Source organism: Anopheles moucheti, chromosome 2 (genome assembly GCF_943734755.1).
Source record: "Anopheles moucheti chromosome 2, idAnoMoucSN_F20_07, whole genome shotgun sequence".
Taxonomy (NCBI): Eukaryota; Metazoa; Arthropoda; class Insecta; order Diptera; family Culicidae; genus Anopheles; species Anopheles moucheti.
In genome coordinates this window covers 76719259-76741092 of record NC_069140.1, presented here as the reverse complement: position 1 = coordinate 76741092, position 21834 = coordinate 76719259, and the positions used below count along the sequence as shown (strand labels likewise).

Genomic DNA, 21834 nt, shown 5'->3' with positions numbered 1-21834 from the left:
CAAGACAGGACATGGCCGTATGGCGTCTGATCTTGTTTAAGCACCAATTTTGACATATAAAGTCATGGACATCTCACAGGTCCCCAATTGTCCCAATGCACCTTTCGTTTGAATAGTCACCATCGTCTGATGTCTGATGACTACTTTCTATACCATTTCAAGAATTCTCCTCTTCTGAGTATCTCCTCTTGTTAGTTCTTTGACTTCGACCTCTCCGTAATCTCTTTTCCTTTCCGGAAGTTCTCTTTTCTTTATTATTTTTCTGTTTTTTTCTTTCTCTCTTTGGCTATTACCTATCTGATAAGACTACGTTTTATTTAATTGAGATCAAGATGTGTTTATGTTCTTTTTTGTTCAGCTATTTTAGCTAATTAAATGTTACGAATCGTGTCTTTTAGATTTTATATGCCATATATCGGGGCTTTCTTTCTTTTTTTCACACTGTCAGTGTCAAGAAAGTGTTTGAATATGAAAATGAAATTTAATGGCTAATTCCGGTCAGACAGCACTAGTGATAGTTAATTTCCACTTTTTCTTCAAAGTATTATAGACCTAACTTCATAGACATTTCGGGGTCAAAGTGTTAACAGGCTACAAGTATTATCAAACACCCTATAGATATGATAACGCTATAACAAAAAATAACAAGGCCCGCAATTTATCACAATTACTTCCGTTTCGTGCTGCATATAATAAAAACATAATTCCCCTTTATTCTTTCGTGTTATTCAATCCTTCAACAACTTGATCAAAGGGTAGATTTCCCTTTAAAATCAATAAGCTGTTGTGTACATGATTTTGAACGCCTTTCAAACAGGAATAGCTTATCTGATCGTTACAGATGTACACATCCCAGAGACCGTATCATACCCATCACTAAAGCTTGAATGTAATCGATGAATTTCGCAAATGTTTCTCTTTCCCTCTATCGCGCACACTGTGCCGTCGCCTACTGCTCTCAGCTGGGGAAAAAAAAATTTTCACCACGGTTGTTATTAGTGATCTTTGTATTCCAGTTTTCCATTCGCCAAACCACTGCCCACTGTGCAGATGTACGCAGTCTTTTTGCATTGCTGTTTTTCAATATCTGTCCAGTTTTGTTTACTCCGGGTTTTTCACCAATACCCGCTGCGTAAACATACACACGGAGTACGGGGAAGATTTCAGCCATTGGCCCCTACGCATGTACAGCATCACCCACGGTGGTCGTGTAGCAATCGTTGCGCATTAGATGCACATAAAAATAAACAAAACTCACCCCGGGCTCGGGTGGACTCCGGTGGGCCCGCCAGCGTTTTCTGTGTTTGCACTGTCGTTTTCCGAAACGGTTGCGTGGAGAAAGTTGTTGAACATCGTGTTTTTGTTGAGCATTTTCGAAGCATTCAAGACGCAATCCCGCGCGCACCCTCCTATATGGTGATGAAGTTCAAAGGCTGAAGATGTTTCTGACTGCGTAGCGAATGATGCGTTTCGAACAAAGAGATGCACCAAGGAGTGGTCCCTGTGGATGAAGATCGTGCACGCGATCGGTGGAACTGCACCCAGAAATGTGTTTTCCTTACAGTGCGTGCTATTATGGTTAGTGATTTTGCAAGGTTATGCAACTTGTCTAGCGTCTTGCCAAAAGCGTATCAAAATATTTATTCCGCAACATTTTGAGACGATCTAGTTTGTTGAAGGAGGGGTTTTGAGTTGATTTTCTTTGTATAACAATATGCAAAATACTGTAAACAATTTGTTGACAATAGGTTATAGCGAGTCTTATCATCACTGCAAGTTAAAGCTTGATTATCAATTGTAGGTTGTTTTCAATTCCCAAATAACAATGTTATAACTTTAGCGGAAGTCTTCTAAACATCTCACTGACGAGTATTTTCATCAATGAATAATTTATACTGAAGGTACTGGAGAAAGCATATAAGTCATTATTTCAACTTAATTTGGTCGTTTATTCGTTACATATGGATTAAGCGTGATCCTTTCTCAAGGATCTCATACATGACAGTTACGGTTCTCCAGACCAATTATATCGCAGTCTTGGTCTCTAGCAGAAGTTCTCTATAAAGTTTACCGTCGAGCTATTAATCGAGGTTTTTACCGGTGGACTCATCAACACCATCATTCCTTCTCGATTTGGACATATTCTTCTGTCCATGTTGATGACCTAAAAGAGCTTTAGGGACTGGGTCGTCTGGTGTCATTCAACATATCCTCCTCCTTACCGACGCAACAACTTCAAGGCCAACTATTTTTGACTTTCTTTGACTGATTTTACCGGTAGCAAGATTGTCTGCCCTGCGTACGGGGGATGGGTCCGGATGGGATTTTGTTCCGGTCCTGTTCTGTGAAGTCCGGTTCTTCATATACATGATAGGAATTTCCTAATACCCTTGGTATTCACGCTAAGATCATTCAGAGCCTTCCGTTCGTCTGTGTTATACAATTTTGATCTTAGTTATTCTAATATTCTAAGAGTCTCGCGAGTAAAATATAAATTATATACTTATATACGTTAATAAAACTGAAGACTTGCCCTCAACAACTTCCTCAAAAATTCCACATCTTCAATATCCCGTCTGTTTTTGTAACTCTCTATGACAAATTGCATCTACTTCTTCAACTATTCCCGCAATATTTGCAATATTTGGAATTTAAAATTTTATATAAGTGTTTGAGTATACGTTTCACCCTCAATTCCTGTTGTGGATGTAATTATTAATTAACCGCAATAAAAAATTAACACCGAATTTTCTTGTCTCATTTCAGCAATAACACTGGGACTATCCCTAGCTGTTTGGATATTAGTATCTGCTAGCATTAACGCACATTTAGCGCACCGCGTAAATTAACGATCCACCACCGAACACCCCACATGAAACATGCCGGCGTACGCAGGGTTTGACAGTTTTGCATCGTCCCGCCGGACGGCCGAATCGATCTACTACACCGCGAAGGAGTACGACTCGGCGGAAGAGTCCGATTACGTCCGACGTGCGATTTTCGAGGACGGTCCGAACACCATCTTTAACCGGCGATATGTCGATCCGTGGGATATGGAGAACTATGTCTACATTCGCAAGTAAGTGTCTCGCGTGTGCATGATGGAGGAATGAGAACAAGAATCGGATGCATCGTAAGCAAGTTGGAGGGAAGGAAAAGACCTGTTGCTCAAGCAAACGCGTCAAGGTTGTAATTGGAATGGATAATATGCTAAATTTAATTTGCATCTTCAGGTATCTAATTGGCCAGATCGGTCTGCTGGCAAGGTTAGATATTCCTATTCTTAATGGCACACGTTTGCGATGGACATACGCTGTGGAATGTGGTTCCATTGGCAGTTAGCTTCGGGTAATCTTTGAGGGTTTATATGGTGCTGGTTGGTTATGACATAAAACAGTGAGAGATTGTGCAGGAGTTGGTTGGACGCATCGTACTTAATTGAAAAGGATGTAATTCTAAGAGATGCATATTTCATTGAACTGTCCAAGTGTTACGATAGGTTATAAGGTTAGGCTTTGAGTAGAAATATCTCAATAACTCCACTGTAGGAATTCTAGGCTGTTTGGTTGCATCCCAACCATGAGACACACACCAGTCTTGTCGTGGATCACGTTTTGATCACCCCAACAGTCATCATTCACATTCTTGTCCATTGCCGTTTGCCAGGGGTACCGTACGGTGAGTGTGGCGAGTGACTTAATTAATGACTCCGTTAGGACAAACCAACCGTCACCGTCATACCAACCGGTCATCCTCATGCAGATGAGGTGCGACGCGATGATGAACGTCTCAGGGCCCCAAGTTACCGTGACGTGCAAATGTCTATAATTCAACACGTCCAAAGAGCGCTCAGGGCCTGTGCTATGCTCTGGTAGGTTTTTCATCTTGCTTTTGTGCTTTCTTCATCATTTCTGTAGACAAGTGATGGATCCAACGTCCGAGTCCGAAGTACCACCATCGCCAGCCGGTGAACCGATACAGTCCAAGTTCTACTACGTGCCCGGCGAGCTGAACGGTAATGGGTTCGAGTGTCGCGATTGCTCCAGTGCCGAGCTAATCGATCCCGAGTTCGAAACCGATGCACGGGAGGAAGCCCTGGAGCGTCAGAGTGGCGTGCTGCTGCCGCCGGAGGATGAACTCGACGCGGGATCGCATCATCACCCGATGGAGGAGCGTCCAAGCGAGATGGAAGAGGAGGACGAGGAGGAAGCGGAGGAGGAAGAGCTAAACGCTGAAGAGGACGAGGACGGATTCTACACCGAGCGTTACGATACCGTTATGGACGAGGATAGCATCGGAGGCGATGAACATGTCTACAGCTCCTACACAGGTAAGGCGTTTTGCGGGGTCTCTGATCTGCCGCACTTCCGGAAGGTGTGGTACGATCGGTCGGACCTATTAATCGAACCGGTTTGCACGCCAAAACCGGACCCGGTACCGACCGGATGCGATGATTGCTTCCTGTACGTGCATACATTGGCCACTCTTCGGCACCTTTTGCCGTGTGTTTTTCGCCAACACACCACCCTGAAAGTCACCCGGCTATTATGCTCGCAGAGGGCTTTTGGGGTTGTGAAAGTGGTAAGATGATGGCTCCTACTCCTGCTGTGTCCTGGTTCCCGACACGAAGCAGCGAAACTCAGATACCGCACGGACAGCGATGTTGAAGATGTATCGTCAGAATTCCGTGCCTTGGTGAAGGTGAAAATAGATAAAAGTAGGTGAACTGCCCCGTGACGGTGATACCGTGGCAATCGAGGGCAAACATTGCAATGGCACACATTCAAGTGCGCACGGTGCGTCTTCGATTGCGGCTGATTGCGGGTAGAGAGCGTCGGTCTATATCGGTCAACGAGCGGGATTCTTGGCCCTGCAGGAAGCTGCATCATTAGAAGACCTGATAGAAAACCTGTTGGTCCAGTTTTTCGTTCGTTCGAACGACGTTGGGCCTTCTTCCAATGGTCTCATTCTTGCGTTAAACGCGTCAACTATTAGCGATGGGGTAAGGCAGCGCCAACAGTCCGTATAGGTACGGCAACGATTGGCAACCGCGGTCCAACCGAAGGGCAAAACATGTTGACAAATGGCCAGCGTTGTGAGTTACCCCCGGGGAGCGTGGGTCGTGGTGGTCGTTATGGTAAATTACTAGGTTTTCCATTACGATACTCGACTGAGCGGCTCAACATCGGCCAGTTTTTACAAACCCAATACGCCACCGCTGTGGATCAATGAAGCGTGCAGCGGATCGGAACGCTGCTTTACTTTATTTCTGCCGGTTTTTGCTACACTTTGCTGAAACTGTCCATCATTATGGACAAAACTACCGTTTGATGAACTGCTTAGTCGGAGTTCCCATAATTGGGTGCTTGTTTATTTTGCACGGGTTGCTTGGCTGTTTTTTTCTCCCTTGCGCTGCACCCGGGGAAATGCGTTTCCAATATCGTTCTGAACGGTAATTAGAATTTCAACACAATTCGGCACGAATGCTGTGACATAACTGTGCGCAACAGCTGAAAACGAGAGCCTTGTGTCCAACAGCAGACTGGAAAAAAAAGTTTTTAATTATTGAGGAAAGATTCTTTCACGTATTTATTTTCGTCGTAAGCAATCTCTCTGCTCTGATATTCGTACACCTTCGCTTCAGATTCTCGTCACTTCGGGTGCGAGGCGAGGGCATAATAGCCCTGCCAAAAATATATCCAATCGGTCGAGGTACACGCATCGGGTGCAAATTGCAGCGTTGCTGCTGCGTAACGGCCTGATTTCGTCACTAGCGCACCGGTGAACAAACTGGAACGCAGTAGGCGAAACGAAAGAACCCGGCTGCTTGGACGTCATGCTGCCGCATGATTGTAAAGTAGCGAAAATACCTTGCGATTTGTGTTCGTTGTTTTACTGCCTCAGCACGGCAAGACATTGTTCGGCTTCAATTCGGCATGTCAAAGATCGGTACGCCATTCGGCCGGTCTATGCGGTGACCTCAATCTAGCGCGGATGATATTAATTACGGGCAGAATAACTTTTAATTTCAATTTGTTTAAGTGCGACCTCTCGCTGACTGATTGCGCATTGTCGTAATTTGTATCAAATTGTTTGATTTGGTTTTAAAGAAATTGAGGTAATTTATAAAGTATAGGTAGTAGCCAATGCACAACAAATCCATTTTTTAAGCTGATCGACACACAGTGAGCCAAACACAAATTGGAACACCTTGAAATTATATAATTCATCATTCATCAATCAATGAAAATCAAATCAATCAATTGTTCGAAAGATTGAACAGAAAATCAGTATTTTATAAAATATGATGCTATAAAGAAGGTATAAAATGCCATAAATGTAGATCCGTCAGTGAGATTTGCACACACGCCTTGAAATTAAAGCACATATTTGGAGACTACTTATTAAAACAATTAAAACATCGTATTTTTAACTGCTGTCGATCTCCACAAGTAATTCTTGCTGTGCTAATCGTAACTTCTTATAACACTATAATGCACAAACTTAAAAACAAAGTTTTTTATTCATTAAAAAAATCGAAAGTAAAGTTTATATAACTGATGTGACATGGGATAATATTTAATCAATGAATTTCTTTTAATTTTTTTACAATGATGAAAACAAATCATTTCGAACACTGATCAAACATCGAAAATTGGAGAACTGGACAAAATATCTCTGGAGTTATAGCCACTAAGAACTAACAGCTCCATTTTGTTGGACACATAAATGACAAATACTGTTAGGCTAAAGTATATCCTTGGAGAATATCTTGATACTACCTTAAGGCTGATATCTAATCTTGCTGAATATTTAATCTTGAAGTTCTAAGTTCTTCTAAGTCCAAGAACTTCTAAATAAGCAGTTAAGCATTTGAGGCGCTTTGTCTATTCTTGAGAAGAATGATTGAGCCGTCTGTTTTGTTGCATATGACATACATTGACTTTATTCAATGATTAAAATATACAAAACGTCCCATTACTTGAATTCTAAAGCGGGTTCCCCCATGTATGCACACTTTATTCAGCTGATCATCTCCGATCATTTTTGAGTGGAACCTTAACCGTAGCTTCTCTCAACTCATTTTGAAGGTAAATCTGATTAAAATATGATCGAAAGATCATGAAATTCAGATTCTTTAGCAGAAGATCACAAGCGTGAGCAGAGTATTAAAAAGCATCTAGCTTAATTCCTCTCTTTTACAAGATTTTGGTTGAAGGAAACAATTTCGTTGAACGTTTTATGATATTTGCCACCTAAAAAGAGTCTGTCGAAATGTGTATACTGTAACAGTTTTTGGCAAATTTTTTTAAAGTCTATCTTTCCAACAATGCACGATTGGTACGTGATCTGCAGCACGAATGCTGTTAGCTATGACTCTTGAGAGTTTAAGCAGAAGGCATTTGTTTAAGATTAAATAACGCACAATCATCACGCAACGAGAAGTTTGTTTTGTTTCGTTCGGTTGTGTTACGGTAAGCAAAAACAGACAAACACGCTGATCCGTTGCTCACTAGACGTGGCGGGTACTTGATCCCCAGTACCCAGTTGGGGTGTGAGTGTGAGCCAACGCAGAGACCAAGCAATGTGATCTCCCTTTGCACGACGTCCATCCATTGCCGAACCGTTCGTCGGAAGAACGTACGGGAAGAACTTCCACTGCAACGGCCAGCTCCCATTCACGGTGAGTCGTGTGTGAGCGCTTGATACCGAGCCAACCACTGACTACAACGGAACTTTGGCCAACATAAAACGCCATGTTTAATACTGCGAGGGCAATTGGCTTGTCTAGGCAATGAGCAGAACCAACAAGAGGAATGTACGGATGAGTGGTTAAAGGAAAAAGTAGGAAAACCAGACAGAGAGAGAGAGAGAAAAAACAAACACGTACATACAATCAGTACCATATGACGAGTGTCTTCACATTTCCCATTTCCTCGAGCGCTGCAACAGGTCTCCGGGTTCGTGGTTTCCGCGTTGTTGCTGCTGACGGTCTAACTAGGGCCAGAGACCCTAGACCGTCGGCAGTCCACCACCGTCCACCAGCGCCTTTACTTTCGTTCGAAATAGCACGGGCAACCGAAATCCCCCCTAGGAGCCGAAGTGAGTCGACCTGGGGTATGTTGTTTGGTTCGCGTTTCAGCAGCACTTTCGTCGTATGCCGGACGCACCGGTTATGCCATTTAGCGTACGATCTTGCCCCCGTACGGATGTGGTGCCTTTTTTTCCGTCGATCCCATTATTCTCTCATTCGCGCTGGGTGCAGGCAGACAGGATCATCATTGCCGTGCTGCCTAGTGTGGCCTAGTGTTCCAATTTTCCCCGTCTGGCCGTGGTGGCGCGGGACACTGCTCGGGTCGTTCCGATTTGCCGTGGAATGTGCCGTGTGTGGAGATCGCACAATTGGGGACGGTGCTCAGGTGCTCGTGAAGTTCAAAATTTGTGCACGCGATCAAGTGATCTGACATCTGGTGATTGTGTTGAGGGTGTAGTTACAACGTACGTTGCCGAACTGCATTCAGATCAGGGTCTGTGAAATCTTCCTGGGAGTTTGAAGTTGAGCTACTAGTGGATGTGATAAGGTTCAGTTTCAGCAAAAGGAAGTTAAAGAGGTGTCGACATGTTCGAAAAACGGCCGGAATTGGTTGTGCGAGTGCGCTGTAAGTAATTCCTCGTGACCGACACGAAGAAATTAGCCCAATTTGGTGCGTTAATATGATAATTACAAGTGTAACAGAGACCAGAAACGTGTGAGGAATTGAAACCTATTCTTCTTCGGCCTATATAATGAAGGTCTGAAATAGGTCTTTGATAACGTTTGCAGAAAATGCATTTTAATTACGTTTAATAAGGCAGATAACCAAGCGCAACCTACCCGAAATTGCGCTTTGCAGTGAATGTAGTTCAGATTAAAATACTTCCAGAAGGTCACAACACTTTTTCCAACAGTTACTTGTAACGGTGCGAGGTGATCTTGTTTGTGCGTTACTTGCCCCATTTACGGTTTTTCGATAAGTGCAGTTTGCTTTTTTGGAGTTCCACTGTATTGCCCTTCGTTCCTAAAAGCGGTTAACCGTCAAAAGCATTCGAAGGGTCCTTCGCGGTTTGATTCCTCAAGGTTTTTGCTCTTTGCTCTCCTGTGTATTGCTGAGACTTTAGATTGCATACTGTTAGGCGCAAACGTGTATCGCTAGTTAATATTAACATTTATCTACTTTTTGGTCACTCATTTTGTAGATCTGGAAACCTCATCGACGGAGCAGCCAAGCTCGTGTGATAGTTCGATGTCGGCCCTGCGACTCCATACGCCCGGTTTTGGCAAGAGCGCTTCCAACAGGCGTCCCATAGTGCTGCCCAAACCGTTACCACAGCTGGAGTTTCCTGGCCCACCGTCGTACGAGTATTACGAGCCAAGCTGCTGCTACATGCCACTGCCACCGCCACCTCCACCGCCGCCTCCGCCGGCACACTTCCACCACCATCATCATCATCCACATCACCATCAGCAGGGACATCCGGGTTTGCCGCTCGGACCACCACCGTCCGTGACTGGGACGATCCTGTCCGATCATCACAACTACTACACGCTGAACGATTGTCTCGAGTGTGCCCGGCAGGAGGCGGAACACGTGCCGCTGTACGCCACAACCAGCAGCGGCGGGTTGCCCGGTACGGCCGGTGGCAGCCCGACGAGGCGGCGGTCCCGCAGTGTCAGCGTCGTCAGCCAGAGTATGAGCCTTGCTAGGCGCCCGAGCCAGATGCTGGATCCGGCTACCGCGATTGCGATCGCAGCGACCAACGCTAACGTATGTTACACACCGCAACATTTCAGCTTAAGCAAAAAGGGTCTGCTGCAGATCGATTACTCCTGCAACTGGAACAACCTCGATCGATATATCGCCAAATAGAGCCGGCCGATTGTACGCACTGCACCAACAAAACAATAGGTGGATAAGATAATTTAAATCATTTACTAAAAGGTAAAGGTTAGCGGACGAGATCGTGAACGGAGGGTATCTATTACAGTGCGATTAGCGCGAGCCGAACGGATGGCGAATACATGTATGAAATGTAAATACCGTTAAACAATTAATTGTTCTTTTAAAAATTGGGTTTCCGTGTCTTTCTGTGTAATTTTTAATCCGAAATATTTGGATGCGGTTTGAATAAAGGTTTTCGTACGCACTTTTTATCGGTTTAAATTGCAATAATTTGAAATGCGCTACAAAATACCGTCCGTTTTTTTCTCAGACGTATGTTTATTTAAAAAATTGGATATATTTCAATATACCTCACAGCTTTTTAAGAAATTTGGCCATTTGTTTGTTCAATCATGAAACTCTAGGCGAAGACTTTGGTTATCCTTCGAGCATTCCAAAAATTAAGTCCAAACATCGGGCTGCAACGCGAATCTTTAAGGTTAGGATTGAATTTAAATGCGACGAAGCCAAACTGACTTCTTGACGGAGACTTTGATAGCCTGGAGCCCTGAATATCCCGCCTGGACAGCAGAGCATCAGTTGATGGCGGCGATCTTGAGATTATAGAGGAGTTCTGCTGTCTTGGTACGGTTGGTAAGCAACGAAATACCTACTATGGGCTCCACAAACTCCTACGATCCAGAAGACTCTTATTTCCTGTAGTTCTCTACGTTCATGAGTTTCGGACGATACTGACGAAGGGCACCGACGCTCTCGCCATAACCATAGGGTTCTGTGGAATATCTGTGGCAATATTTGTGAGCAGGGCGTGTGAAGAAGGTACTTTTTGGCGGAGGAGGAGCGTATAGGAGCGTTGTATAGGAGCGTCATGTCATGTCGGCGCAATATAAGAATATCAGGACTACAGGGCAAGCCAGACCATGTGATATTGAACAGGACGGATCTATCGATTTCTCGTAAAATAGCAAGGAATACGAAGAAATTTTTGAATGATCGTTGACAATTGACACTAAATATTCGGTTCTTCGGTTACGAAGTTATCCCATCAAGAGATTTAAAAATCGAATATTATATTTAAATAAGATCTAGAATAGATCATTTATTACTGTAATTTATAGAAAAATGCATGTTTGAGGAAAAGTTGATTCGAATTTTCCGTTCAAGATCACTATGATCACGCATGATCAGAAACAAGCAGTGCTGCCAAAGCGCTCTCGCGTCCATCATGACGTCTATCAACCTTGTGCACCGCTCAGATTGATCATGCGCGTTACGCTGTGGTCGTATCCAAAACAAAACAAACGTTTAGAATAGAAAATTAAATATATAAAGAAAATAGTTTGCTATTAAATTGTATCACACCTAACTAAAGCAATTGATGCAATAAAAATTAATAATTGAAATAAAATCACTGCTTATTTCAATTGTTTTCATTTTAAACATTTCATCACAATCCACTGCATCCATATGTGGCCACTGCTTCACAGCTGTGTTTCCATCTGTCAAACGACAACCTCGTTCAAGGTACGGTGCAGTTCTTCATTCGTTCGCACTAGAAATCGTTCAAAATATGTTGTGCTCTTCGTAAAGTTGGATTGCGCTGCGTGTTATTAGTCTGTCGGGGGTTGAACGTAAATTTGTGACGGAAAAACACACCCTACAGGGTTGTATGCGTCCGTGCAGAATCGGAGTAGCTTTGTTGGTAAGACGAAAAAGTGGATCGATCGCGCGTAGGCGGTAGCCAGAAATTACCGAATCCGCGTTACCGTGAAGAAAAAAGGGGTTGTGCAGGGGGCGGGGAGGTCTAGCTGAAATCGTGGTATTCCCCATAACCCCCCCTTATCGTGACACGTCGCGTGCGTTCGTTGTGTGTGACCCTGGGAGAAGGAAGTGAATTGGGGTTTGTCCCGTCCACAGAATTGGTTTCGCAAGTCGTGGGCCTTTATGCGAAATTGTGTGTGTGTGCGTGCTACAAAAAAAAGGAAAGCAATGGAAGGGACCGGGCGGGAATGGTATGGCCCCGGGGGTGGCGGAAAACAGTGCAACAGGTTGGGGAAAGTGAAAGAAAATTAAATCAGCTGAGTAGTGGTGCGCGCTGCTTATCTTCCATCCTGGGTGCGTAAAACTGGAACACGGTTTACTACGGTTGCGTTAAAACTAGTAGTGAGGGTGAGTTTAGGAAGGAAAACGCATTTCATTAAGGCCACTGTGCACGAGGGAAAACCCACGCGAGCGAGGAAATCAACGTAGGAAAGGGCACCCGAAAATGGGGAAGACACCCTTGCATCCAACACACAAACAACGCAAGTGTGCACACGCACTTTGCGCAACCAGAGTGAAAAGAGGGGGAAAAACAAATAACAAGGAAAATGTACGTTTATTTTCGTAATGTGTGTGTGTATTGAAGAGCAATAGAGGGGGTGGGGAGAAGGAAGGCAAAAGGGGAAATTTAACAATGAAATAAAATACCTTCCATCAGTTGTGTGCTGTTATGCGTGTATTTGTGGTGAAACTATTGGTATTTTGCTTTGCGTATTACCTGCGCGCGAGCGCACTGCTGCGTATTGCGCCCGTAAGCTATTCCCGACGTAGTGTGTGTGCATGTACGTCATTGAAGCGGCACAGCGTTTTTCGGTATAAATCCACCAACACACACGCACACACATACAGAAGCATTGCACTACCTGTGCGCACCACCGGCCACCACGAAGATATAGGGGTGGTTTTTTGTTCCTTTTTCCTTTTTGTTATTTGTGTCGTCGTCCGTCCGTTGCGTTTGTTGTGAGGGGTGCCGTTTTTTTACGGTCAGTTTGTGGTAGAAGATTGCAGCCTGTCGTTCGCGTTCCGGTGGTATTTTGCAACAAGTTATCGCTTATCTTGCAGTTTTTAATTCTTTTTCGTGGTATAGCGCAACCATTTTTTGGGGGGATTATATTTATTCACCCTTATCAACTGATAAACGAATGATCCACGAGTGTTGTTTGCGAGGGCCAGTGTTTTGATATCTTTTTCCTGCTGCAAATCCGTGCCCTTTGATTGGGTTTGTCAGGTTGAGCCTATCAGTACAGGTGTGACCGTGGTGAACAGGTGATGCAGGAAAATTCAACGCTTTTCCTTTTGCGATATTAAGCCATTCATTAGTGTTCATTTGGTGTGGAAATTAAATTATAATAAACCAAGAGTGGAATTCTTTGCGGAAGTGAGGAAGTCTGCTGTGTGCTGCTTCCGGTTGTTTTTTTTTTGTACAATTATCGCAAACGCAAAGATAACACCGTACGTGTAGCGCACGCTCGTCCGTTTCAATGCCCCGGTATGGTACGATGTTTGATCGTTTGTGTTGGTACCGTGTTGGGGTACGATTGTAATGCGTCCGTATGCGTATGTCCGAACGCAGTGAAAAATATACGTGTAATTTCAAAAATTTGTTCGATTTTTCCACTTTTCCTTAGCGGTGCAATCTTTATTTTTGTTGGTGCGTAATTGTACATAATTTCCGTTTTTCAGTGCTGCTAACAGAACGTGAAGTGTGTAAATGTTCAGTGTAACTTAAACCCACTATTTTGGTGTGTCTTTTCCTGCCACATCAATTGCAAGTGTCCTTGTCTATCAGTAGGCTACGGTGCCCTCGTATCAGCTGATGTAAATCTTGCTCAAAATTGCAAGGTGCGTTTGTGTTTGTTGGTGTTAGTGGGGTAGTGTGCTGAAGTGAAAAAGTCTGAGCAAAAAGAAAATAAATACCTGAATAACCAGTTGTATAAGTGCAGTGTGAGAGAGCGAGATTTTTAAGGTCACATACGCACACACACACCACATACAATACACTTATCCTTCTTGTGGGGCAAGTGTGTACGATTCCTAAAGCCTCTTGAAAACGCTGCGTTGTCCAGTTCCAATTTCACTACTACCGATAAAGCTGTCAGCAGCAGTAGGCTGGAGTTGTTATACATCGAACAGAATTTTCCTCTGCTAACTTGATAGTTGGAAAATCATTGCCAAACCGGATATTGAGCAACAAGGCGTCCAGAACCTACATGGTTGGCTGCAAATTTCAATAAGTAAGTATAGAATAAGAAAATAAATTGATTTGTGTATTGTTTGTGCAGAAAATCAATACGAAATTTAATGCTTATGATAAATCCGCATAGGAATTTCCTGTCTTTTTTCATTGAAAAAAAAAAAACGTTGTAGAGAATAGTGATACGAAATCTGTAACGAATTCATCAGCCAAATCCGACTCCGGAGCCTAACAACTGGATACGGGTCTAAAACAAAAACCGAAGTCGAATCCGAAGCTCCCGAATACGACTCCGTATTTCACTACGAATTACTGTGACGTCGACACTAAACTCCGCAGTAAGCCACTGGATTCGATTCCGAAGTAGACAGCGGAATCGACTCCAGTTTCCAGAATTAATTCTGGAGTAAGCGTTCGTTTGATTGCGACTTTTTGGACCCAGAACATTGGAGGTTTCAATGATCTGTGATTAGCTCGAGATTTGCAATAGTTTTCTTGCGGGTTTTCCACAGTTTAGAAATTTTCCACAGCTGTCATTGGTTTTGCTGCTTTTTTCTTGGAGAGTACAGATTTTTCGACGAATTTTATCTGTACTTTATGTACATACAAGTTTTATAGATGCTCTCTATGTATTTTATCACAGTTTTCCCGTATTTTCGATCAAATTTCCCTGAAAAGAAAGTTCAATAAATCTCCTGGATATGAACCAGAGCTTAATGTAGAATGTCCCGAAGTTGGATTAATATGACTCCGGAACAATTCGAATTTTACCCATCACTAGTAGAGAACATCTCACGATCAGCAACAACCATATGCACATACCTTCCACCGCACTAATCTCACGTTTGTCTTGCACATCGAATGCGCGTGGTTGCAAAAGCGTTCGCGGAATTTTGCTACTAAACTAAAGCGCATGGTAAAGAAAACGCCGGACCGTTCGGTAAAGCGGAAACAACAGCGTGGAAAATACAAACGGTGCGCGGCACAACGGCGCTGCTGGGTGCGTTTTAATTTTATCCGATGATGGAACATTTTTTTCTTCTTCGGGCCCATCGTCCCATGCTTTCGCTTTTACCCCGCGAACACTGGATCCTGTACGCGTGTTGCTTGTTTCGCGCGCGCGAACACACAGACACACGCCCCGGGAAGACATGTAGGTTGGTTCGTTCTAGCGCCGGAAAAACACAGCATGATGTTGTCATGGGCCCGATGGGTATGGGAGTGTTTTTGGTAGCACGATCTTGTTGGCGATCTTGAAGTAAATGAGGATCGCCTGAAGAATAATACAAGGGATGTTGTAAGATGCATGTCCGTGAGTGTGCGTTGGGAAATCGCAATCAGATGGGATTTTCCATCGTTTTTCATTGCAACCCACAACAAAAAAAAATCTAAAAAATGTTTGAAACCCCGTGAAGTACGTTTTGACTTTCATCAAGGCGCATAAAGATCGACATACTACAGTCGAGGAGTTTTTGAATGAATCTACTCAACCGCCTAGAATTCTGGCAGAATGGAAAATGCTTAAAATTTGTTTTGCATATTTGTATTATACATTAATTCATTTACGAAAGTACTATGAAATACCTTTGAATTAATGTTCAATATTTGCAACTGTTCTCTATAATTCTATTTTTCTCTCTTGTCTATATTTGAAAATTTAGAATTTATGCTTCTCAATAGAGCTGAACGAGACAAGAATAAGATAGGAAAGATGTGGAAGTCGGACATATGGGAAGCACGATTGAAGCTACTTATCGTTCTCACAATCGGGTCGTTATGACCGACCTGTGTATAACAAGTAGCGACCGGTGACGTAAGAAATGGAGTGGGATGACAACGAGAAATGTTGGCGATTCGAGTGCACAGATGAAAATCAGGAATTGACACCTCACTCCATATGGTGACGGTGGGGTTTTAGAATGTCGCATCAATTGCGAATGCGGTAAACGATCTTTGGAACACGCTTTATGCGTGTAATCGCAGAATTCAATCAATAAATTACAAAATAATTTATAAATAAGTGATATTATTTCACGAAAATCACGGTATCCAAACCAGAGCCATTTGGTGGGACAGTATAAAAAATTGTTCATTATGAGTTACTCTACCCTATGGCGATACATTAATGACGTACTTTTCTTGTCAATAACATGACTTTAATTTACCAAAAAGTGATAATAAAAACATAATGTAATACCATTAAATAACTATGCTGTTCTATTATTAGAACCAATAAATACTGCTACTTTTATGGTTTTATGTAATAATTGATAACATTTTGAACACTAACTTAAATTTATGTTACTACATGTATAAAATTTAATTTATCTAGATTAAATCATATGACGATCACTTTTTTATCAACCTTTTATGATTATTGTATGCTGTGTGTTTTCCACTATTGCAGTGTATTTTTCTACACTGGCAAACGATGTTTTTTTTCTTATCCCGATGTGTTTAGTATTTGGCTGGTGGGAAATACCTCTACAGGAAATAAATAAATAAAGCACCCTCAGGCCTACAGGCGAGAGAATTACGCTCACTACAAACCGCACACTTTCCGATGTGTGCGATTTCCGATTCGGAACCCCCCTAGGGGTGGGCCGGGAAAAACAATCTTTACGCGTTGGTTATCGCGCAAAATAGCAGCGCGTTGGCGTATCTGGGAGCGTGTGACAACAATTGTCGTGGCGCATGTAGAAGCAACACACAAACACGGGCATCGATCGGTCGTCTCCCTTATGTGCGCGCGTTGGAAAACAAGTTATCAATGCGGTGTGTTTGTTAGATAAATGGTACCACACGAGGTGAGGAGGGAAGCAAGTGTATGTAAAAAGGTTGAATACTTGTTGGTCATTTGCACGTTCTACTTCCACCCTCGCTAGCACACTGTGTTATTGTTCTTCATTCTCATCCGGATGTATGTCGCACCGTAGAGTGTCACGCTTATGTGGTGGCGATTTGTAATTTTGAATATGTTTCTTTGTCGACACTTAACTTCACAACATTTAGCCTTATTGAGCGGTGTATGACGGTGTAGTATTGTGGTCACCAATTTTTAATTACCATTTAGTATGTGTATTCATACAATTAGTTTGGTTTTAAATAGGCCAAGTATTTCTTTGTCAATGTTTGAAATTATACGTTACGATTAGGAAAGATTGCATGAATTTATGTGTTGTATTTGTTACACTTTGACAACACTACGAGCTAGCAGTATAAACGGACGCATCTTGACAGATTAGGAACACTATAGAATTGAAACGAATGAACTACATGTAAAATGAATTGAATGAACGATCGAATAAACGGTTGAAAATTGTAAGCCCGCAAGAAAAGACATACACACCACGGATAAATCACATTATTGGCTACGCCACATCTTAGTACTCTACCAGTGGAAATTTCTTACAGTCACCTAGTGGTAAATCCAGCTATGTTTCGTCTTCTGAAGCTATCCAGAATTCGATAAAACAAATACAGAACAGATACAATTTGATAAGATTAGTTGAAACAGAGGCGTCACAACGGAGCCAAGGAGTTTTACATCGAGACGCTTAACGTATCTGTCGGTCAGTTCCAATACATCATCTATACTATATTTTCCCTTCTGGAGAAAGGCTATAGTATCTAACAGAAGCCGGCCCATAAAGTGCTGTAGTTCTAGCGATAGCAGCGCCGGTTTTCACATGACGGGATCGGTTAAAGATCACACCATGACCAATCCCCCGTACACAGGACTGATTATGCCTCTACGAGTGAATAAAGCCAAAGAAAGTCACAAATAAAGCCATGCCTAGATCTATTGGGGTTGTTAAGCGCTAAAAGTGGTGTAGAGTCCTACAAGATGTTTACTGAATTGATATTGCCTCAGTGTTTCCCCAATAAATTTGAGAAATCGGGTAAAGAAATTACAACAGTAAAGAAATTCAAGATGGAAACTCATATGCTCGATAGGTGCTGGCGAAATATTTCTTTTCCACGAAAGTTCTGCGAAAGTTCGATGAATTACGATGTACAAAACTTAACCCAATTTTATCTCTTCCACCAAAAAGATAAGCAATATAACATCATGTTCCCGAAGAAGATTCTTGGGTGATATACGATCAGTGATCAGTGTGGCACAAGGTCACAAAAACAAGCTGTTTTGAAGTTCCCTCCCAATGGTCCTCAAATGCAGCCATCATCGGAAACTTTCATGGTCAAACTTGAAACAGAGGTTACACTTCAATAATTTTGAGGTCAACGCGGCAAGGCCATGGAAAAGCTTAACGGAAAGCTATCATTAATGTTTTGGGTGGTAATAGCTAAAGTTCCGCTCAGTTGAGGTGACGAAATTTTTTGTAGAAGACTTTTGAAACAGAGAACTATAACAAACTGTATGATTAGGTATTCATATTTATTTTAATGCACAAGTCACATTTTATCATTTGTTTGTTCTTGATTCATTCAAAAGGTTCAAGTCAACAAAGTTTCAACTCATCCTCAATCAAATATGTTACGTCATACACTTCTCACTACAAAAAAGTGATTATGAAAGATTATTTGAAGTAAATCGATGAAAAAAACACCACGATCACATCACTTCCTACCATTCTGTAAGCACCTGACTCATGGGAGCACTTCCACACTAACGCTCGTTTCTTCTTGCTTGTCCGGTCAGAGGTCACACCTTGTCACTCACCTGGTTTCCCGTCATTCCGATGGAGTGAAGCTTTTTTTTTGTCATCCAAAAATCGATGGTTGTATTTTGAGATGATTTAAAATAGCTAGCGCAAATATTTGTTACGCGCGCTCGCTTGCTCATCGCAACTAATTACATTTTGCGGGTGAATAATCGCGATTCCCGAAAGGGAAATGGGGGAGAAAAAAAATCTATCCATACAGGAGAAAACAGGTTTGCAAATGAGATGGGTTGGCCTGGTTGCCAAAAATGATGACCGCAGTGGTTGGTCTATTTATTCTTTTTTAGATTAAACTGATGACGAAGCGTTTACTAGAATTGGGGTTTTTTAGTGTAACGCGATAATTATGTCTTTCAACAACCAGGTGCTGTGATGAAGTGTCCTGCCCACATAATAAGTCGCGGCAAATATGTAACGATTCTGAGTCATTTATTGGATAGTTCCAAGGCGTTACGGTTCTAATTATGCAATATCACATGATCCTTCCACTTCCATTCTACCACGAACGTGCACTGATGCACTGCCGATGGATGTAAAAATATTCGAATGCATGGAATATTAATTTGTCTATTTCAGAAAAAAAGCAATGATGCTCCTGTAATGACGTTTACCGCCACCACCGTTACGCTAGGCAAGGCGAAAAAGAAATGGAGCTATCCTCTTTATCACCACCGTCATCTTCCGCGCTTTCTAGTGCCAAATTGCATCACCAGCGCATTTCCTCGCATTGCATACTCGCAACCGGTAGCGAGCTGTGCACCGAACCACTCGTGAGGATGATCATGATGATGATGTGAATGGTCTGATGGTGACCGATTCGCGATCTCTTAATTACATACCGTGCCACATCTTCTCTGCAGAAGAGGCACGTCCCCCGGTCTGCATTGCGAGCGTACGGGGCCCTGCAACTGTGTTGCGATTTCAGGTGTGGTTTTTATTTTTGTAATAGTTCTGTGTGACGTGTAGTAAAGCAGGGTATTGTGTGAGAACAAGCTTAAGGGGCAGGGTGATTCTTGTGATCGCATCAGAATCAGCGGGATGAATTACCCTTTTTTTGACGCTGGTGTATGCTTCACAGAAGACAAACATATGAGTGATCGCCGAGGCTTCCCGTTGAGTGTGTTTGACTTTCTGTTTACCTCTGCTGCTTGACGAAGAACTCCCGGTCAAGAAGAAAAGCAAATATGCTTTATTTGGGTGTGCAAATATTGTGTTACACACCTGCAACACAAACAAAAACATATGTGTATAGTTCGTGTAAAAACATGATTTACAGCAAAGGAGTCGAAAAATGCGTATATTTATTTAAGATTTATACAGCAGAAAATATATAGAACCTCTTTTATAGACCGAAACTAGTGATAAATGGAGTGTATCCAGTACAAGGTAGAGTAGGCAGTTGATATCACAAATACGGCGGCTCAATTCAATGCATTTAACACAGATCTTCTGTAAATCGTAACATCGAAGGAGATGCCACCAGCACAAATCTTGGTGGTAATAGATCTTCTGTTAAACTTCTACAGTCTGATAAATGTTCTCTACTCAAAACACCTGTCGTGATGATCGATGTTGGGACTATATAGAACTTACGCCTCTGTGACATGTACTTTGCCTAAAATTGACAAATCTCTCTTATTCGCGTACGTGTCGAAGATGCTGCAAAAATGTCCCCTTTAGATCATTTGCTTACTGCAACGAATTAGACGCGCTAGATGCCGGTGGGTTGGTCATGTCATGAGAATCACACCGAACGACCCAATCCTTTGAAAAAAAGAAGGAAATTTTAAGTTGTCCGCATGGACAGACGAGGCATGGTTGGGTTTTATAGAGGACCTCTAAAGCAGCTCCGGATAATTGAAAATAAATGCCACAGTACAGTGTCTGATGAGATCTCGAGAAGTAATATCTCGTGAATAAATTCAGCTTTACCGATCGCTTATAGGTATAAGATTGTTTTTGTTTAAGATTGTCGCTTGGTGCGTGGAATAAATTGGTCTAGACAGCAGTCTACCTTTGATACTAATCGGTTATAATTTCATCGTACCTTATGCGCGAAAGACAAGGCCGTCCAGTCATTAGTAATTGGTACTTTCCAACGCCTACCAACTCATTTGACTACAGCTCATTATTGCTGTGCTGTCTGCTGTGACTAAAACTCTGAATCTCCCTGTCACCAAACGGGGTTGAAAGAGCAAGTTTTATAATGTAATTATTTCACTGTGATTATTATGATCGTAAAACATGGAGCATTTTTGTGTTAACAAATCACTGTTGGAAAAATGTTTCTTTCTAATAAAATTTCAAATATTCTTTGTGTAATTAAAATGAAACTTTTGGCCGAGTGCGAATAAGTCTCCCGGGAATAAGTCTTTCACTGTTTGGAGAAGGAAAAAAAAAGAAAGAAGGAGGAAACAAATGTGAATTGTACATTAGATTAGGAATCATTATTTTTTCGATTAAAACAAAAAGTTTTAAACATAATTTAGAATTCTTAACTGACAGATGACAGTGTGACAGATTAGCATAATTACTTAGGTATTTGAAGGAAGTATGCAAATACATTGTATAAAATATAAACTATTAGTGTAAATATTATGAATGAATCACTAAATATTTTATTTTAAGGGTTAAGTTAAATAAATGGGTACAAGATATCTGAAAGTACTAGTGACATAGGTAACAGCGTTACAAGCTACTAACACTGCGCGTTATCGGGCGTTACAACTAGTTGTCAAAATGCCGTGACAATTGCATCCAAATAAGCCAAAATACACACGATAAACGCGAGAGAAAACAGTGCAAGATCGCCAAAAGAAGACAAACAAATTAGCATGAATTGTTGTCACTCGCGTTGCTAGTCCCGACGTCGTCGTCGCCGTTTCAGTCGCTCTCCTTGACTTCCACTGACTGCCTGCTCGCCAGGGGTTTTGAAATGTTGCAGTTGGCTCGCACTGCAGATCGTCGCACTAGTGTGGGAAGCTTAGTATCTGTTTACTCGATCGCCGCGCAACGTTGCTCGAGCAGCGTCCTACCAGACCCCCCCCCCCCCCACCCCCGGGGGGGCTTCCACATCCTTCCTTCCAATTTGGTCCTTAGCATTGAAAACACCAATGCGGTGGCGTTACGGCGGTAGTCGTTCCGTCTCGGTTTGCACCAGTCGTGAATTTACTTTAAACACACTTTTCTCGCC

The 21834-nt window shown here is 42.4% G+C and overlaps 2 protein-coding genes across 4 annotated transcripts in view; both read left to right on the top strand.

Annotated features, from left to right (window-relative positions):
- Window positions 1–2879: 2879 nt before the first annotated feature.
- Window positions 2880–10023, top strand: LOC128298241 (uncharacterized). The gene is made up of 3 exons (XM_053033988.1): window positions 2880–3079; window positions 3918–4330; window positions 9238–10023. Exons 1-3 carry the CDS (start codon window positions 2880–2882, stop codon window positions 9906–9908), a joined length of 1284 nt encoding a protein of 427 aa, XP_052889948.1. The 3' UTR covers window positions 9909–10023.
- A 3830-nt stretch (window positions 10024–13853) lies between these two features.
- The window catches only part of LOC128300858 (uncharacterized), a 26680-nt gene continuing 18699 nt past the window's right edge, over window positions 13854–21834 (top strand). For all 3 annotated transcript variants that reach the window (XM_053037284.1, XM_053037204.1, XM_053037122.1), the window contains exon 1: window positions 13854–13996. The gene's annotated coding sequence lies outside the window, so the exon portion shown is untranslated. The remainder of the gene's footprint in view (window positions 13997–21834) is intronic.